Source organism: Marmota marmota, unplaced genomic scaffold, assembly GCF_001458135.2.
Source record: "Marmota marmota marmota unplaced genomic scaffold, marMar, whole genome shotgun sequence".
Taxonomy (NCBI): domain Eukaryota; kingdom Metazoa; phylum Chordata; class Mammalia; order Rodentia; family Sciuridae; genus Marmota; species Marmota marmota.
Window position 1 is genome coordinate 6,169,874 of NW_026000196.1, and position 20,563 is coordinate 6,190,436.

Here is a 20,563-nt window from a genome sequence, read left to right on the forward strand (position 1 = left end):
ATTTGAAATGTGTCCTGCTGGTACACGGGTACTTCCACAGGAGAGCGGATTGGTGCCCAGGTTAGGACACCAGGTTAATATTTTCTTGGCGGCCACCAAGCCTCTATGACTTCCCCTCCTCCCGACGCCAGGGTCGCTACAACATTTCTCAGCTGAACGGTGCCGCGCTCTCCCCACTTCCCGTCTCGCTGGGCATAACTTCCGGTGTGTAGCGGAAGCCAGGTCTGTGGCCGCGGGAGCCCGGGACCCATAGGCATGGCGGGGGCGGGGCCGGGGGAGGTGCGCACGGATCTGGCTGTGGCGTCCCTCGCCCCGGCCCCTTGAACCAGAAGCCGACAGGTGAGGACTTCTGCTTTTTGGTACATTCTCCAAGCCCGTCAGGCCGTCCCCGGCAGTTCCTTTCCGCACCGAGCCCTCGCGACCCCCGCCCTCTCTAAGAATTCCCTTCCCATCGAGGCCCCGCCCCGGGCTTTTCTTTCCGGGGGCGCCTCTTTGGGCACGCGTGTCCGACCCTTGGCGTCCTATTGTTGAGTTGGAGGCCGTCGCCTGGAGTTGAGGGATGTGTGTACATGGGAAACTGAGACCCTTAGGCGGAAAGGACTTTGTGTCACACTTGGGTTGCCCGATTCAGCCAGGCTTTCCCAGCTTCTTTCATTTCATAACAAACCGAAACGCCTAGTGCGCGACCCAGGGTGGACTGAGACAATCGAGGTGGGAAAGTAGACGAAGTTATTTCCTGTCTGGAGGATAGCGGGAGACTCAGACATTAAACACAATCATGCAAGTGAAAGTATAAATACAAGTTGTGACAGTTACTCTAGGGAAAACAACGATGAGTCCTAATTTAGATAAGGTGGTCAGGGAAGACCTCTTGAAGGAGGTGACATGTCTTTAAGGGATAACTTGAGAAATTATAGCAAGGGCAGGGAGAATACATTTTAGGACAGGGAATGTTCCTATTGGGTGCCCGAATTTGCAGAGCACTTGACATGAGGCAGGTCCAGTTTTTAAGAAGAAAGCTTTGCTCCGTGTCAAGCACTGTGATTGGCGTGCAGAATGTGGTAGTGTTTGTGTAGAGCTCACCACCTGGTGAGGGCTTTAGGCATAAGTAAAATATACAGGCAGAGTTGCAGGTGAAATAGTGCAATGAAGGAGACAGGTGGTTAACATATTGGGATTTTATCTAATGGAAAAGTGAAGGAAGACTTCCCTGAAGAAGTGATGATTAAGCTGATATCTGAAATAGGAGTTAGCAAAGCCAGAGGAACTTCTGTAAAGGGCCACATAGTAAATATTTTAGACTTATATGGGCTTTTTTTCAGCTCCTCAGCTGTCCCTTCATAGGGCAAAAGCAGCTATGAGTCATATGTAAATGAATGGTTATGTCTGCCTTTCCATGAAACTTTATCTACAAAAACAGGGAGGCAGGTTAGATTTGGTCTGAGAGCAGTAATTTATGAAGCCCCTCTTGTTGTAGTCTAGATTAGTATATATTTTATATCCTTATCCAGTTATATGACTTATGTATGTGATTGAAACAGTTTTACAAAGCACTTTGTTACTGTATATATAAATTTTTTTAGGGGGGAGGGGACATTGCTGGACATCAAACTCAGGTCCCAGCACCCCGTCCCCATTGTAGTTTTGATTTGAAGTTCTTTGATGATTAATTGTCATTACCGAGCAAATTGTCATTCATTTGCTTTTTGGCCATTTGTAAGTTGTAGGGCTGAGGATGTAGCCCTGTGGCAGAGCACTCGCCTAGCTTGTGCAAGATCCTGTGTTTGATCCCTGTTATTGCAAAAACAAAAACAAACAACCACCCATAACAAAAACAGAGGGGGGGGGGAATTGTATTTTATTAGTCTTTTTTTTTTTTTTCCAGTACTGGGGATTGAACTCAGGGGCATTTTACCCCTGAGGTATATCCTCAGCCCCTTTTAAAATTTTTGATACAGAGTTTTGTTATCTTGCCAAGGCTAGCCACAATGGGTTCCTCCTTCCTCAGCCTCCTGATTTGCTGGGATTACAGGGATGGAACACCATACCTGGCCTATTTTGTCCATTTTTAAATTGGGTTTTATGATTTTTTTTTTTTTTTGAGTTTTAAAAGTTCTGTGTATATTCTGGATTTCAGCTCCTTGTCAGTTACATGATTGGCAAATATTTATTTTCATTGTGTAGGCTGCCTTTTCACTTGTTGATTGTGTTCTTTGATGTGCATATGTTTTAAAGTTTGAAATGTTCCCATTTGTTTGTTTTTGTTTATGCTTTTGATATACCAAAAAAAAAAAAAAAACCAAAAAACATTGCTCAGACCAAATGTCACTAAGCTTCCTTTTACGTTTTCTTTTAGGAATTTTATAGTTATAGATCTTATGTTTAGGTCTTTAATCCATTTGTGGTTAATTTTTGTAAATGGTATAAAGGTCCAGCTTCATTCTTTTACGTATGAATATCAGATTTTCCCAGAACTATTACTGTCCTTTCCCTATTGAGAGGTATCAGTATGGTTGTCAAAGATCTCTATTTCATTGGCCTATATCTATCTTTATGTCAGTATCATGCTTTTTTGGTTATCGTGGCTTTGTAACATGTTTTAAAATCAGGAAGCATGAGTCTTCCAACTTTGTTATCTTTCAGCGTTTTGGCTCTTTGGGGTCCCTTGAGATTTCATGAATTTATGTTTTTACAATATTTTTACATTGCGATTTTGATAGAAATTGCATTGGAATTGTAGATTGTTTTAGGTAATAGGACCATTTTAATAGCCTGGTAAATATTTTTTGTTTATATGAATGCACAGTGAATGTCATTCTTTTTTTAGGGAATATCTTTCTTAAATTGTTTAAATTTGATTCACTTGTATTCTATTGAACATTGTTATTAGCTGAGCATACTTGGGAGGTATTCCTTGTCAACTCCATCCCTCAAACCTGTTTCTAGGCTTAGAAGTGTCAGAACTATTTCCTGACTATAATCTGGGAGCACAAATTGATGGTCACTCTCATCTCAGGGGCTCCTAGGTTCAGGATAGAAATCTGTCTCACTCGTGTATCTTTACATTTTGGTAAATTTTGTTTTATTTTCTTGACTTCTACCTTACTTTTCTGGGCAGAGATGTGATAATGGATCATCATGTTTCCACTATTAAACCTCGAAGAATCCAAAACCAAAATGTCATTCACCGTTTGGAACGGCGGCGGATAAGTTCAGGCAAGGCAGGTACTCATTGGCACCAGGTTCGAGTGTTCCACCAGAATGTCTTCCCTAACTTTACAGTTGTCAACGTTGAAAAACCTCCTTGTTTCTTGCGTAAATTCTCACCTGATGGACGCTACTTTATTGCTTTTTCTTCTGACCAGACATCTCTTGAAATTTATGAGTACCAGGGCTGCCAGGCAGCAGAGGACCTATTGCAGGGATATGAGGGGGAGATCCTATCCAATGGCAATGACCAGCGGTCAGTCAACATCCGGGGCAGGCTTTTTGAACGATTTTTCGTCCTGCTGCACATTACAAATGTAGCAGCCAATGGTGAGCACCTGAACCGGGAGTGTAGCCTCTTCACTGATGATTGCCGATGTGTGATCGTGGGCTCTGCTGCCTACCTCCCAGATGAGCCTCACCCTCCTTTCTATGAAGTATATCGGAACAGTGAATCAGTGACCCCAAATCCACGGTCCCCTCTAGAGGACTATTCCCTCCACATCATTGACCTTCACACTGGCCGCTTATGTGATACGCGCACATTCAAGTGTGATAAAGTGGTCCTGTCACACAACCAAGGGCTGTACTTGTATAAAAACATCCTGGCCATCTTGTCTGTGCAGCAGCAGACCATCCATGTCTTCCAGGTGACTCCTGAAGGCACATTCATTGATGTGCGGACCATTGGCCGCTTCTGCTATGAGGATGACCTGCTCACTGTGTCGGCTGTTTTCCCTGAAGTACAGCGGGACAGTCAGACAGGCATGGCCAATCCCTTTAGGGATCCTTTCATCAACTCCCTAAAACACCGGTTGCTGGTATACCTGTGGCGCCGGGCAGAACAGGATGGTAGTGCAATGGCCAAGAGGCGCTTCTTCCAGTACTTTGACCAGCTGCGGCAGCTGCGTATGTGGAAAATGCAGCTTTTGGATGAAAACCATCTGTTTATCAAGTATACCAGTGAGGACGTAGTGACACTGCGAGTCACTGATCCATCTCAGGTATGGGGTGAGCTCTCCCCTTTACATTGTCAATCTTGGCAAAATGGGAAGATTTCTCTGTTTGCCTGTAGCCAGTCCCTCAGGGATTCACATCTTAGATAGACCAAATGTTTGCCATCGTAGAACTCAAACAGAATCAGCTCTGTTTTTGTTTTGCCACATATATTGATCTGGACACATGAAAACTAAATCTCAAACTATTGACATATAGGTAGTCCACTCTTTGATTATTGTCCTAATTGTTTGGCATAGCATTTTCAGCACTCTTGAGATGGAAGCTCAAATGCTCTAAGTTCAGGGTTTGACAACCTAGGGATAATCCTGTCTTGATTTTGAAAGGCTGTGCTTATGGGGCTGGCTGATTTGGTTTTGGTAATGAGATGAGCTATCCATGCAAAAATGAAATTCCCCTAAAATTCTAACCTTGCTATCCTGCTTAAGTAGTTAAAGTCAATTTAGTTCTCAATAAAATTCTTTTTGTAAGGTAGCTATTAGATAATTTCATTTGATACAGTTTGGAACTTTACCCTGACCTTGCCCATGTATTAAAACATAGGTGGTAGATCAGTGGAAAGATCAAAGGGAATCCCAGATTCCCACTCCACCATGAGAATCATCAGGAATGCAGGTATGAAGGAATTTGAGTCAGGGTGACAGATGTTGGTAGGTGGAGAGGCATTTCTCAAAAGGGAATAAGGGGATATTATGAGCACAGAAATTGCTAAGATTATGGAGTCGAAATACCACGTGGAAATTCAGGGTGCTTTGAGCATAAAGACCAAATAAAAGACCAATCTTTTTTGTACCTTTGCTCTCCCCGCCCCATTCTTCTATTTCCAGATTGCTTCCTTAGGTACTAGTTTGGAAATTCAGAACAGCGAGCCAACTAGTAAACCAGGAAGCCAGCTGAGTCTGGCTTCTCTCATTGACCTGCTATTTAAAGAAACTGTATAGGGCTTTGTTCCCCAAGCCCTCACCAGCCTCCTGTGGTAAAATATCTTCCAACAGTTTTCTTTTGAATCAGAACTTGTATATTCTAAAAAAGCAGAATAATATAGCTGATTATTTTTTTGATTCTTATGATGAACTCACCCATTTACCACATAAGCTTCTAGTTCACCTTATGTGTCATGGGAGATTGGTGGTACAGTCCTTGACTTCTATTTCCTCTTGTCCTTAATTTCCTAGTTTGCCCTAGTGGGAAACCTGGTAAAAGTTTGTGTAATTTTATATTGATATAATTATGAGATTCTGGTAAAGCCCTGATATGATCAAAGTGTTGTCCCGGTCTATAGAAAGGACATGAGTTAACCTTTTATTTAGGTAAACCTATAATTACCTTTTTATTTTGGAGGAATAGGTTGTCTGTGATTATTGCATTTGAGATTATCCTTTTTTCTGTTGCTAACTGGTGATTTATATTTTTCTGGTAGCTACAGTAAATTGTAACTAGAAAGCTTCTAGGGCTCTGTCCTTTGCTTACAGAATTTGTAACTCTAAACCCAATCTCCTTGCCCCAGTTGTCATCCTTACTCTTCCCCCAGTTTAATCTGATAGGTTCCAATAAGGTTGATGAGTAAAAAATGCATCCAGACACAAAGCCTTGGTAATATTATGGGTATTATTCTCACGTTACCCTCCAATCTTTTTAATTTACAGCCAAATTTAATTCCAGGTACTGAAAAAGCCATGTAATAGAAACTCTGGGAAGAATTAATTACTAGTAAAACAGGTACACCTAATGGCTCTAGAAATTGGTAATGGAGGTTTAAACAGAGGAGAGTGAAATACTAATCCTGGTGTTCTGAAAACTTCTAGAGTCCTGTTGGAAGCTTGCAAACTAATCCATTCTGCTACATTCACAGTGACAAAAAGTGTGTGCTTCCTGTTAGAGCACTGTACTGGAGATTTGAAGGAAGAAGGCTAGTCACCTAGAGGCCCATTCAGAAAAAGCAGTAACTGCCATCTATGGCATTTGAATGCTTTTCAGGTTCCCCCTCTGATCTTAATTGCTACAAATCTCAAATGCATCTTACAAATGCTCTTGACTGAAGGAACATTTATGAAGAAAGAAATGGAAAATGCCTCTCTGATTTTTCATTTGTTCAGCAGTAGTATCCTGCGTGGATGCAACTTGCCCAGGCAGTTTTAGCACACAATGTACTTAAGGCGTCTCTCTGCATGTTAGAAATATTAAGAAGGAAAAATAAATGCCCCTAAATTGAACTTTCAACTGTACACATACAAGAGAAAATCATTTGCCAACAGGCAGCCCCAGGCTGCAAATCACTTTCTCAGCAGGAAAGAAAATTAAATCTGGCATTTTAAAGCTTTTTTTTTTTTTTTTTTTTTTTTAAATCTCAGGATGGGTTGGGAGCAAGAAGGGAATAAACACTTGGAAGGAAAAATATTGAATGTGCACAGTTTGAAATGAATGATTGAAAACCTTTCTATACATAATATTCTGGCAACTCAATAATTCTAGCAGCAAAGATGCAATTGGGAAATCTGAAAACATTGAGACTCTATTGATAAGGCCACTGATGTTTCTTCCTTTCCCAGAACCACTGGCAGCCATGTTTCTACTGTAGTGCTAAAGCTGAGGGTTTTGCTTCTTTTGTTTGGGTGGCATGAATTTTAAGCCAACTGATAAGTTTCTAGGCATATCATTACATTTGGCTGTCCCATACCTCTCTCTCTACCTCCACAGGCATCTTTCTTTGTAGTGTATAATATGGTGACAACTGAAGTGATTGCTGTGTTTGAGAATACATCAGATGAGCTTTTGGAACTCTTTGAGAACTTCTGTGATCTCTTCCGTAATGCTACCTTGCACAGTGAAGTCCAATTTCCCTGCTCAGCCTCCAGCAACAATTTTGCAAGGCAGATCCAGCGCCGGTAAGCTGTACCACCAAGCTTCACAAGCTTGACTTTCCTTTAGAAAAATTGTTGGTAGGCCAGTAGTCATTTCCTCCAGGACACCCCCCTTCTCTGTCTATCTGGCCTTGGTTAGGTGTACCTGTTGTAACCAGTCCCTTGTGTCATGCTGACTTCTCTCTCTTTCAATACTTGTGGAATTTGTGCATCATTATATAGATTCTTTCTAGAGTGTATGTAAGCTGTAGATAGTGTGTCTGTTTATTACTATGTCATCAGTGGTGCACTGTTGAATACTTAAATGTTTGTTGAATGAATGAGTAAGGAAATCATTTTAGAACTTTTGCTTAAATATGGTGTGTTGAACACATGAATCTATTTCTCTTTGCAAAACTCTCTCAAAATGACAATAAAGAAATTAGAGGTGTGAACCTTAAAGAACATAGAGAATGAGAGAACAGACAGTTGGATACAAGATATTAATAAAATTTTGGAGGCTGAAGAGCCAGGGGATGAGGTAGCATACCTCAGGGAGAAAGACTTAAGGCTTCTGAGCTTAGTTATCAAGAAACAAGCCTGCCTTAGAACACAGAGCTCCAAAAAGGGTCAGAGATTGGAGGAGGCTGTAGGTCCCTCCCAGGGTACCTGTGAGGTGGGTTGAAATTAGAATTGTCAGACTCTCTAAAGCCCTTCCCTAAGCCTTCAGCAGCCAAAATACTCTTCCCCTACCTTCATGAAGGGTTTCAAGTTTATTCTCTGGACATAGTAAACCAGAGAGGCTCTGGTCTTCATGAGACAGCGCTGACAGTGGGGTGAAACATCAAGCTTAAAACAGAAATTAAGTGAAAGTTGACATACTGAAGGGTAAGATACCTATTCTCTTTTCCAGATATGATATTCAGGTTTATGTCCCATGCAGGAGATAGAGATTTTTCCCTAGGGAAACTGACCACTCCCAAGAAGAGACCTTCAAGTATTGATACTTGGAGTTCCTTCACCAAATACCCTGGCCATCCTAAATTGATCCATACCAGTTAGCAAGGTCCTCTTATGAACCAGAGCTTCTAATAATTACCTTAGTTCATTTTCAAGAAAGAAATAGTTTCTTTGGGCTAAGGACCCAAACTAAATCTTGTGCTAGTCAAATAGGACCTCAAATATCTTAATTGTTCTAACCTTAATCAGGTATGGAAGATATTTGCCTTAGTTTCCAAGATGGGTCAAACCACAATAAGTGGTTAAATCAAATTAAGTATTACTGCTACTGGGAAAAAATGAGCAAAGCAGGTATCTTAAGTTAGTGGCCTCATATTTATATTAAAAGGATAGTATTCAACTGGAAATAGAGAGAGATTGATGTTCAGACAACTAACTTGCCTATCCTTTTTCTCTGGTGCACACAAATCTTTTGCCTTATTAGCATCTCTACTCAATTAGAAGGAGTTTTTGGACATGGCTCAGATTCTGCTTTTTTCATTGTGGAATGAACTCTTTCTTTTATTTATTTGCAGTACTAGGGATGGAACCCAGGAATCTTCTTGTTTCAAAATTAACTTATTTATTTATTTATTTAATTTTAATTTTGAGACAGGGTCTTGCTAAGTTTCTTAGGGCCTTGCCAGGTTGCTGAGGCTGGCCTTGAACTTGCAGTCTTTCTGTCAGCCTCCCCAGCTGCTGTGTTTACAGGGTCTTGCTAAGTTTCTTAGGGCCTTGCCAGGTTGCTGAGGCTGGTCTTGAACTTGCAGTCTTTCTGTCAGCCTCCCCAGCTGCTGTGTTTACAGGTGTGTGTCCCTGCTCCTGGCAAAAATTAACTTTTAAATTAAGCAGATCATTAAATTCAAAAGGTGGGTACACTCAGAGACGTCCCTGAGAGGTAAGCTTCATTAGGGTAGGGATTTTTGTGTATTGTATTCACTACCATATTTGCAGCACCAGGGCCAATGTCTCATTTGAGAGGAGCTCATATATATCTGTTGAATGAATGGAGTATCCAAAAAGTAAAGGAAACTATTTTCTGAAAAGTATTTCACAGTGCCTCTGGAATTAAGAACTGCAGGAGACATCTGGAGGAGGAAATAAAGAGAAAAATTGTATATTTTAGCTCAGTGGTCTTCAAAATAGTTTTTCTTCATATGATCAAAGGATTTTTAAGAAATATAGGTAACCTTCACAGTTTTTAATTGATCTCTAATTTTTTTTAACTATTACTACTAAAATTAGTTTTAGAGGATACTATTCTCAGTCTATATTGAACAATAACATTTAAAAATAAAATAATTGCCAGGCATGGTGGTGCATGCCTGTAATCCCAGCAACTAGGAGGTTGAGGCAAGAGGATTGCAAATTCAAGGCCCGCCTCTGCAGCTAGCAAGCCTGTGCAATTTAGTGAGACCCTATTTCAAGACAAAAAATAAAAAGGACTGAGGTGGTAGCTCAGTTGTAAAGCAACCATGGGTTCAATCCTCCTCAGTACCAAAAATAAAATAATAATAATAATAAAATTATTGTTTGATTCCCAGAACCATACACACACATGCAGAAATAATAAAATCATTATGGCATTCTTTTTTTTTGCACAAAGCCAACAGGGTTATGAGATCTTTTATGTAGTTCAACATAGAAGGTGACACCAAAGTAACTGAAGTTACAGTTTGTGTGCCTCCATCTCCCACCCCTGTATTCTGATCCAGTGGCTGCCAAAGACAGAAGGGGTGAAGTAGGGTGCTTGATCATGGAGAAGGTTGCTGTGGTTGGCCCCCACAGATGGGAAAAGAAAAGGTTTCATTTCTTCACAATCTGAATGACATCCTCATCCTCCAATGTATGGTCGTTACCCACTTTCTGTGGATTGTGTTTCACAGAGAGACCCCAGACCAGAGCGTATTTAAATTCTTTTGATAAGATTTTTGTGAATCTTCATGCAGAAATCCTCCACCGTGGTCCTGGAGTAAGGCAGCACCACTGGAGATGTGTAATCTGGTAACTAGCCTTTGGGTTTGGTGTAAATTCTCACTAGTTTCAAATAGTCCCAGATCTTTTCTAACAGGTCATCAAAATTCCAGTGGTGATGGGCAGAGATGGGTACACAGTGAGGCACTTTATAGATGATATCCAATTCCTCAATGGAGATTTGATCGATCTTATTTAATACATAAATACAGGGAATATAAACCCTGTTTCCTTCCACCACATCAATGAGGTCATCAGCTGTGGCATTACTACGCAAAGTCACATCAGCATTATGAATTTTTTATTCAGCCAGAATGCTCTTCACAATTTCAGCATCCAGCTCACTCTGAGGGCAGGTAGCTGTGAGATTAATGCCTCCTTTATCTTTCTTCTTAAAGCCAATGTTGGGAGGTTTACTATTCAAGCGAATACCAAAGCCTTCCAATTCATTTTCAGTTATCTTCTTATGTCCTAGTGGCTTCAGGACTTCCAGAACAATCAGGATCAAATTGCATGTTCAGGTCACTGCAATAACCTGACAGCCCCTACCTTTCCCATCCTTGGCACCTTCAATGATACCTGGGAGATCCAGAAGCTGTATTTTGGCACCTTTGTATGTGATGACACCAGGCACAGTAGTTAGGGTAGTAAATTCATAGGCTGCCATTTCAGAATATACCCCAGCCAGGTTACTCAGTAGTGTTGACTTCCCCACAGATGGAAAACCCACAAACTTAAATCAAGCATCACCAGTGTTGGCCACATCAAAACCTTCTCCTGGCCCACCACCTCCACCACCTTTTGGAGTAATGAGTTCTCTACGAAGCTTAGCAAGGTGAGCTTTAAGCAGCCCTAGGTGGTGTGCTGTTGCCTTGTTCTTTGGAGTCCGAGCCATCTCGGCTTTGATCTCTGCGATCTTTGCTAAGGTGCTACTCAGGTGGCGAGTCTTGGGGGTACAGCGCAATCTCCCATTATGGCATTCTTTTGGATAGCCAAAGGACTGTATCTATCATAGTAATTTGGTGTTCAAGTTGTTTGATATAAGAAATATAGAGCAAATTATTCCCATTATATGGGAAATTTTACACTGTTTCTTCCTATTTTCAAATTCATATATTATTCCATCTTAACCAAACAAGTGTATCCCAATATAATATATTTTGTTGACTACTCTGTCATACTTGAGTCACTGAAAATATAATGTATATATAAATAGAAATTATTTTTCATTTCGTGTGAACACTAGACTCTAAATGCTAAATTTTATGGTACTCTTTTCTTAATAATCTTTTGATAAAAAATGGAAGAACATGGGCCCATTGTCAGAATTAAAAAAAAAAAAAAAAAGATAACCAAGGATCATGAATCATTTCCTTTATCTTAAAAGAAAACAAAACAACAGTATAAGGAATAAAGGGAATCAGGGACTTAAAATTTGTTAGATACAGTTGAGGAACTCTCCAAGGACATAGAATAAAAAGGTAAGGAATATGGAACAGAAACAGTTAAAAAAAAAGGATCTGCCCATGAGGGCCAGGATGTGGCCCTAAATTTTTCTAATTCCAGAAGAATAGAAAAAAATGAAGGGGATGAACTCATATGAGCATTTTTTAGTACTGAGGGATATAACTTTCCCAATTGGCAGGGCCATCCAGTGGTTACTGGAACTGATTCATTGACTGTGTTTTCATGAAAGCTGAGTTAAACTTTCAGGAATTTTTGCAAGCTGATCGTTAAACATAGCCATTATTAAAAATTATTTCATAGTTATTGATTCCTTATTTTGCCATAATTGGTGCTCTCAAGGTTATTTTTATCTTATGTGTGTAGTAAAAGCACTATATAATGATGTGCCATGGCTGATCTCTTGACAACTCCATTTGATGATGTCACATTATTACCTTGAAATTGACCACAGCAGGAAGTTTTACACCACAGAAATTGGCGTGTGCTACAAATCATGATTTTTTTCCCCCAGAGAAAAATTAATAATCTTTATCAGCATACCACTGAATCTGTCATGTACCCAGTATAGTCAGTGCACTGAGGCATATCATTATGAAATTTTAGAACATTCAAAATAAGGGAAAATTGTAAAACCTTTCAGAAAGAATATTTCTATGTAAAAAAAAAAAAAAGGTAAGTCAGCTAGATGACATTGAATTTATTAATAGCAATATTGAAAGATTTAAGCTACTAAAATCATTCTCAAAATTTTATGAAAAAGGGGATTTCTATTCTAGAATATTATATCCAAATAATAGAGTAGAACAAGGATGTTTTCAGATTTGTAAGATTCAAAAAATTACTTCCTGTGTACCTTTTCTGAGGAAGCCTTAGGAAAATGTATTTCACCAGTAAAACACAAAGGAATGGTATGCAGGAAATGGAGAATACTGGAGAGAGGCTGACAGAATTCTGAGGATGACAGTAAAAGGAAGTTGCAGGATGGCAGTCCAGTAGTCAGACCAGATGGCAATAAGAGCATGGAAGATTGCAAGAGAATGTATCCCAGGAGAAAACAAAATTGTGATAATATCTGGGGTTTTGAATATATTAAGAAATTATCACAGGACTGGGGATGTAGCTCAGTGGTAGAGTGCTTGCCTAATGTGCCCAAGGTCCTGAGTTTAATCTCCAATCAACACACACAGAAAATTGTCAGTTCTGTTCTAGTGGGGTTGTCAGTGGTATTTGAGTAAAAGCTTTTTAAGGAGATTAGGGAGCAAGCCATGTGGATATGAGTAAGAAGAATATACTAAACAAAGAAAGTAGGAAATCGAAACATCCTGAGATGTTTCTGATGCATTTGAGGCATACCAAGGTGACCAGGGTGGCTGGATTGGAGATGGAATCAGAAACCAGATTGGGGGGGCTAGGTAAAAATGGCCATTCTATGGCTTTGATTTTCACTGTAGATAGATTGTACAGTTTGAACAGAGGAATTATGTAGTCTCACTTAGGTTTAACAAAATCACTTTGACTGCTTACGTTCTGGTGACTGGAGGGCTAGAGTAGAAGCAGAGACACCAGCAAAGAGACTATTGCAAAGATCCAATAGATAAAATTGTTACATTGTTTCCTGCCACAGGCTTAAGGTTGGTTGGCTTCCCCCCATCCCCACTAACACTGATATCTCTCAGGCACATAGAAAATTGCCTGGCACATACCAGATCTTCTGTAATTATTTGTTGATTAACAGGTAGCTTAACTGGGTGCAGTTAATATGTGCAGTAGTGTACACATGTAATCCCAGTGATTTGGGAGGCTGAGGCAGGAGGATCCAAAGTTCGAGACCAATTGGGCAATTAAGCGAGACACTGTCTCAAAAAAAAAAAAAAAAAAAAAATTGGGGGGAATAGTTCAGAAGCCATTGGTTTCAATCCCTAGTACACCTCTTCAAAAAACAAAACAAAAACAGTGTGGTAGCACTGGGCTAGTAAGTGATTGTATTCTCAAAGTAGTTTGAAGTTAGAGACCAGTAGGTTAGTGAAGGATGGGATGTAGGTTATTAAAGGGCAGAGTCAAATATGATTCTAATGTTTTTTACTTGGTCAGCTTGCAAGAGAGTTGCCATTAAACTGTAGTGGCAAAACCTGTGGATGGACCAGATTTGGGAGAGAAGATCAAGGTTCTATACATGAGAGGTTTAGTAGTTTGTCAAAATAGAGTGTTAATTGTGTCAGAGCCACCTGACAGGTCAGGTAATAAGGACTGATAATTAAATATTTTTAGTAGAGATCACTAGTGAGCTTGGCAAGAACAGTTTCAGTTAGATGGAGGGGGTGAAAAACTGGGTGTGTTTAAAGAATAGAGGCTTGGGGCGTAGCCCAATGGTAGAGCATGTGCTTAGCATGCATAAGGCTCTGCATTCAATCCCTAGCACTCCTGCCACCTCCCTCCACCACCACCAAAAAAAAAAAAAAAAAAAGGAACCAGGGAGGAAAAAGTTGAAAAGTTGGAGAAAATTTTTTTAAAAAGTATTTTTGTAAAGGAGAGCTGAAAATTAAGTGGCTCATTAAATGAAGAGGAAAATGTTTTTATTTTCCTTATTATTTTGGTACTGGAATTGAACCCAGGGGCCTTAACTATCCAGCCACATCCCCGTCCCTTTTTTATATTTTATTTAGAGACAGGGTCTCTTTGAGTTGCTTAGGGCCTGCTAAGTTGCTAATGCTGGTTTTGAACTTGCAATCCTCCTGCCTCCCGAGCTTGTGGGATTACAGGTATGCCCACTGCTCCTGGCCTTATTTTTTAAATGGGAGAAAAAGATGGCAAGGGTATATGCAGATAGAACTGATCCTGTAGAGAAGGGGGAAACTGACATTTGAAGCAAATGGAGAAAGAATTATGTTAAGTATATGAGAGGGGAAGGGATCTGATGTCCAAGTAAAGTGACTGGACATTTATATAGGGACAGACGTAGGGCACATGTGCTGGTGATGGCTTTGAAAAGTTCTGCTTGCTTCTATTTATCACTAACAAAGTAAGCAATGCCATTAGTTGAGAGGGTGCATGGAGGGGATGAAGTCATGGGAGAAAATGGGAGTCCTGGCTGGATTCTGGAAGTGTAGTACGAATGCCCTGCAACAGTAAGGGCCCACATAAGGTTCCTGGTCATATGTTTAAAGTGAACATTCCTGTATGCTTTTCTCTAGCCACAGAGAAAACTGAGTGGACACAGACCTGGAATAGGCAGAGTTGAGTCATGGTTTTTCTAAGCAAGTATGACAGAGGAGAGATCAAGATTGTTGAGAATGAGTGTGATGGAGTGATTTTCATGATCATGGAATATAAACAGGTTAAGGAGGAAAGGGAGGATGTGATGAAGGTGTTGGATGGCAAAAAGTAGTAGACTATACATCCTGTGTGGTTGAACAATTATTGAGGTAGGGATGAAGAGGGTAGGAGCTATAAAGATCGGAGAGAAGATGGTTGAAAAATGTGTTAGCCTAGCTGAGACTACAGAAGGGTTGTAGTCATTGTTAATGATGAGTTTGAGGGTGGGACATGGGAACAACTGAGGCTGGGAAGAGATCAGGGCACTAGGAGTCTTTGGTGTTAGAAAGATTATATCTGACAATTTTGAGACTACATAGAATTAAGGGAGGTTGATTGGACAGTGACATTGAGCCAGGAGTTAACCTGGCAAAGATGTTAGAGAGTGGCTGCTTCATCATTTAGGAGGGAGCATGGAGAGTGGAGGAGGTGGGTACTGGTGCAGAACAAGAGCTGTTTCAGTCTAAAGGCTATCATAGAGGCTTTGACCCACGATAATTACAAGACCATAAGCCAGCCCCCATCACTTTACCTTCTGAAGTCAGATATATGTTTCTGTCTGTCACTGTTTTTCTGGAAACTGGTGTTTCTGCAGGATTGTATTTAGCTTATTCTTTTTTTTTTTTTTTTTTTTTTTTTTTAAAAAGAGAGAGTGAGAGACAGAGAGAAGAGAGAATTTTTTAATATTTATTTTTTAGTTCTTGGCGGACACAACATCTTTGTATGTGGTGCTGAGGATCGAACCCGGGCCGCACGCATGCCAGGCGAGCGCGCTACCGCTTGAGCCACATCTCCAGCCCCTAGCTTATTCTTAAACTGTATTTAAACATAGAGTAATTTGTCCAAAAGTTTGATGGAAACTAACTTATAACCAATCCCAAGAAGAATTAAAAGCTGTTTCAGTATTCCCTGCTCTTTACTTCTCCTCTACTCACTATTGGGGATATTAAGTTCTTGAATTTTTCCCCCTAGTTGAGCTGTTATCAAAAGAGTAGAGTTGGGTGTGGTAGCACATGCATGTAATCCCAGCGACTTGGGAGACTGAGGCTAGAGGATCGTGAGTTCAAAGCCAGCCTCAGCAACTTAGAGAGGCACTGAGCAACTCAGTGAGACCCTGTCTCTAAATAAAATACAAAATAGGGCTGGGGACATAGCTCAGTGGTTGAGCACCCCTGAGTGTAGTTCCCGGTAAATGCCCCCCTCAAAAAAGAAGAGTAGAAATAGTTATTATAGAACAGTAATAATTCATTTTAAACTGGTTTGAGTGCCTTTGTTAACTTTTCTAAAGTAATATAATGTTCCCCATTTTTGTTTTCTGCATTTTAAGAGTATTCTGTAGCTAGCCAGACTTATGGTGTATGAGAAAGTCCTAACTTTATTTGATATCTGGAATTTAATATTTATTTACAGAGTGAGTGGTTTTTAGACGTGTTTTTCAATTTAAAATCCAAGGTAGTTGCTAGGAAAGCCTTCCTCACTGGTGCTGTGTTTTAGGTTCAAAGACACGATTATAAATGCCAAGTACGGAGGGCACACAGAGGCTGTGCGCCGGCTGCTGGGTCAGCTCCCCATCAGTGCACAGTCCTACAGTGGCAGCCCCTACCTGGATTTGTCTCTCTTCAGCTACGATGACAAATGGGTGTCAGTCATGGAGCGACCCAAGACTTGTGGAGATCACCCCATCAGGTACTTTGTCACTGCCACAGCAGCACACTGCTCAAGGGCTGAAGACAGCCTGCTTTCTGTCTTCTCTTTTTCTTGAACATCATTCCATTGTGACTGCCTCTGCTTGTACTGGTGGATTAGACTGAAAGGGTAGGCTGTATCTGTAATGGACTGAGTGCTTTGATCATGTAGGTACTAGTCCTATAAATGAACTACTCCTATCCTTTGCTTGCCATCAAAACATCTAATTCAGATAAATGTTTTTTGTTTTAAAGGTATCTGGGGAAAGGAACTGTACTCTGTGCTAATAGGAAGAGGAATTGGCACTAGGGGGGTTTTTCTGGGAGGAGGGAGTATATCCCTGGAGCCCTAAGCTGGAGCTTGGAAGGTGTTTTCACATAGAAGCCATGGTTGGTAGAGATTTATGGTAGATGTCTTTCATTATTCAGCTTTATTGTGAATTAAATGGATCTGTGTGGTGTATTCTGCTTAATCACTGTTTTATAATATTTCCTTTGGGAGATTGCAGTCAATTCCAAAAACCAGTTCAACTTTTTTTTGTTTTTTTTTTTGAATCATGGAAAGTTTTAAACTTATACAAAAAGTGAGAGAATATGACGACTTTCCATGTACCTTTACCCAGTTTCAGCAGGTACCAATTCATGACCAGTCCTTTTTCATCTCTTCCTACTACAACAACATCCTTTCCTTTCCACTGTCACCCCAGATTATCTTGTAGCAAATCCCAGTAATCCTAGCATTTTGTCCCTAAATATTTCAGGGAGTTCTAAAAAACAAAATTTAAAATAACAACAACAAAAATTCTTAATATCATCTCATCTTAAGAAAATTAACAAAAAGTTATTAATACCACCAAATATCTGGTCAGTTTTCACTTTGCTATGTTGCAACTATTCTTACTGCTTATTATTGTAATTATGGTTACCATCATATTTTGTTTATTCTTTGATTTAGTCAGTATCTAAACAAAATTCATGCATTGCATTTGGTAACTGTTCCCTTAAATCTTTTTCATTCTGCATTCTACTTCCCTCTTTTATTTTCCTTGCAATGAAATTGTTGAAGAAACCATGTTGTTTGTTCTGTAGTATTCCCATATTCTAGATTTTGCCCATTGCATCCCTGGGGTAGTGTTTACTATATTTCTCATTCCCCCTACTTCCTGTGCTGGTCATTAGGTTTAGAAGCTTAAACAGCTCACTTTAAACTACAGCCCTTTGTGTGTTGGGGAGTGTGTGAGTAAGGTTAATGTTAATGTGCTTTTACTCATAAAAGCCCATAATGGGCCTCATTTGATATAGTCATGTAGCAGGAGATACATTTCTGTCCTTTCTGACTTCTCTGCCTTCTCGTTTGAAAACATGAACCCAACTAACACATCTGGCAGTGCCATTGTTTTTGACAAAGGGGTTTTCTTGTTGTTCTTATTTTTAATTCAAAATGAGAAATGTAAGGATTAAGATATTTGAAGAGGTACTCTAGCACCTTTATTCTTTATTGTCTGTTCATTCTAGTGTGTGTCAGTATGCGTGTTTACATTTATATTGTTGTAATTATGATTAGTGTCACACTTTGTAGTATTTTCTAAACAATTTTCCATCTTCTTGCATAGTCCTCATAATTACAGTCTTAATGATGGCATATTATTTAATCAAGTAGATGTGCCATAATTTATTTATTCCCTTAATGCTGAGCACTTATGCCATAGTAGCTGACTTTAACCAAGTCACTATTTACTTTATTTAGCTTAAATTCTGAGGATATGAATTCTTGGGAATGGGATTATTTTATCAAAGCCCATCTTTAGGTAGGCTTACATTTTGCTTTCTAAAAGGGAAATTATAGAGATATTAATTCAAGGTCGTTCATTTCTAGAACTTGTCCCCAGTTCAGCTCCTAGCCTGCCAATTATCTCTAGTTCCTCAAACCAAAAGTCATTTATTTTGCAATTGGGAGGATTAATGTATGGGAGCATACTTAGTCTCACTGTACTGAAGGAAAAATTAAGCCGGGCGTGGTGGTGCATGCCTATAATCCCAGCAGCTTAAGCTAGCCTCAACCACTGTGAGGTGCTAAGTAACTCGGTGAGACCCTGACTCTAAATAAAATAAAAGATAGGGCTGGCGATGTAGCTCAGTGGCCAAATACCCCTGGGTTCAATCCCTGGTACAAAAAAAAAAAAAAAAAAAAATTAAAAACTGCTTAGCATTTTGTGTGTGAAAAAGAAGAACCTTCCAAAATAATTTATTCTTAAAAATGAAAAACAAAAAAGGTAGACTTAGAGCTGCTCTGTCCTATGTGGTAGTTGATACCTGCCTGTGGTTATTGGAGCACTTAAAATGAGATGAGTTTGGGTTGAGATGTGCTCAAATGTCAAATACACACCAGATTTCAAAGATTTAGTTAAAAAATGGGAAATATAGAGACTGGGGTTGTGGCTCAGTGGTAGAACACTTGCCTGGCATGTGTGAGGCCCTGGGTTCGATCCTCAGCACCACCTATAAATAAACAAATAAAGTGAAAAACCCATTGACAACTAAAAAAAAAGGGGGGGGATATAAAAATGGGAAGTATATATATTTTTGTTGAACATAGGTTGAAATGACAATATTTTGGATAATTAGGCTCAATAAGATATTTTATTATAACTAATTTCACCTTTTTCTTATTACTCTTTTAGATGTGGCTACCTGAAAATTTAAAGTTACATGCTTAGATTTGTGGCTTGTATTTTATTTCTAGCCCTGACCTAGACAGTGTTTAGGCAGCATCTTCTGGAAGCCAAGAGGCTATGATTAAGAGTGTAGTAAGGGTCATCTTGGGAAAGAGAAATAACCAGTGACTCAGGACATTAGTAAAATTCATAATCTCTCTGCCCCCAAAATGAATTGTGTAGACCTAGGGGATTTTATAGATTGATAACCTGGGGCTGTTGTATGAGATTTCATTAATGAGGTAAAACAAATGAGTTGCTGTATCCCCCACTGTCCAGATTTTAAGGTGGTAGTGAATATCAACATGATCCTCTCTTTCTGTCTCCTTTTTCCATTTAGGTTCTATGCCCGGGACTCTGGCTTGCTTAAGTTTGAGATCCAGGCAGGCTTACTGGGCCGCCCCATCAACCACACAGTGAGGCGCCTCGTTGCCTTCACCTTTCACCCTTTTGAGCCTTTTGCTATTTCTGTGCAGAGGACTAATGCTGAGTATGTTGTCAACTTCCATATGCGACACTGCTGCACATAGGTGCGTGACCACAGCCAGGTTATCTGGCCTTCCAGGACTTTGCCCGCTGCTCATTTCAGTGGATTAGAGTACATGCTGCCAACTACCAGCTCTGTGGGTTTTGTACTGGTATACCTCACATGGAACAGAGCCAGGGAGGAGCAGGGGCTCAGCATAATGGGTTTGTTTATTGTATACAATACTGCTACTGATTGATTTGAAATCCTTTTGCTTTTTCCCTGTGGGAATGCCCAGCATTAATTGAGTCCATTTAATTTGTATTTAGCATTTTATTGCTGTGAAGATAAAAGCATTATACCTTAACCCCTTTCATGTCACTTCTTTGGCATTATGGTATGCAGCCCAAAGCAGGTAAATCTTGTTCATAAGAACTGTGTACAATTTTCCACTTACCCAACAAGCAGAACTATCTTTATAATAAAAAATTAAAGCCTTGGTATTTTCTTACTTAAACATATCTTATCTGATGACTGCCTTATGTTCCCATCACACAATGGTTTTTGAGTGCTTGGGTTCCAGGAGGGACTGAAAGAGACGAGAGTCCTTGATGCAGCAGCTGCCCTGGGAGCGTAAGAGGTGAGTGCCAGCGTGGAAGACATTTACTTCCAGGATTCTTTCCCTCCCCAGGGTTTTCTCCTGGTAATTGTTACAGCTGGAGGAGTGGGGCATAATTGTGTGTTCTCATGTGGAAGCATGCTCGTGTCTGTACCATCTGTGTCATGCAGGTGGAAGAGCTAGCAGCCCTTGTTGGCCATAGTAGAAACAAACACTGAGTAGCACGTACTGTCCTTCCATTAGTGGGAGCTGGAAAACTCTAG

The 20,563-nt window shown here is 40.0% G+C and overlaps 1 protein-coding gene across 3 annotated transcripts; it reads left to right on the top strand.

The window, feature by feature from the left end:
- Positions 1-204: 204 nt before the first annotated feature.
- Positions 205-20,198, top strand: Det1 (DET1 partner of COP1 E3 ubiquitin ligase). Of its 3 annotated transcripts, XR_001504265.2 has the most exons (6): positions 205-339; positions 3,119-4,211; positions 6,922-7,109; positions 10,755-10,872; positions 16,311-16,502; positions 19,556-20,198. XR_001504265.2 is itself a non-coding variant. In XM_015493094.2 (5 exons), exons 2-5 carry the CDS (start codon positions 3,129-3,131, stop codon positions 19,743-19,745), a joined length of 1,653 nt encoding a protein of 550 aa, XP_015348580.1. In that variant the 5' UTR covers positions 205-339; positions 3,119-3,128; the 3' UTR covers positions 19,746-20,198. The 3 variants fall into 3 exon arrangements, 2 of the variants coding, with proteins under 2 accessions (XP_015348580.1, XP_015348582.1); XM_015493094.2 differs by lacking the exon at positions 10,755-10,872; XM_015493096.2 differs by lacking the exons at positions 10,755-10,872; positions 16,311-16,502.
- The last annotated feature ends 365 nt before the right edge of the window (positions 20,199-20,563 follow it).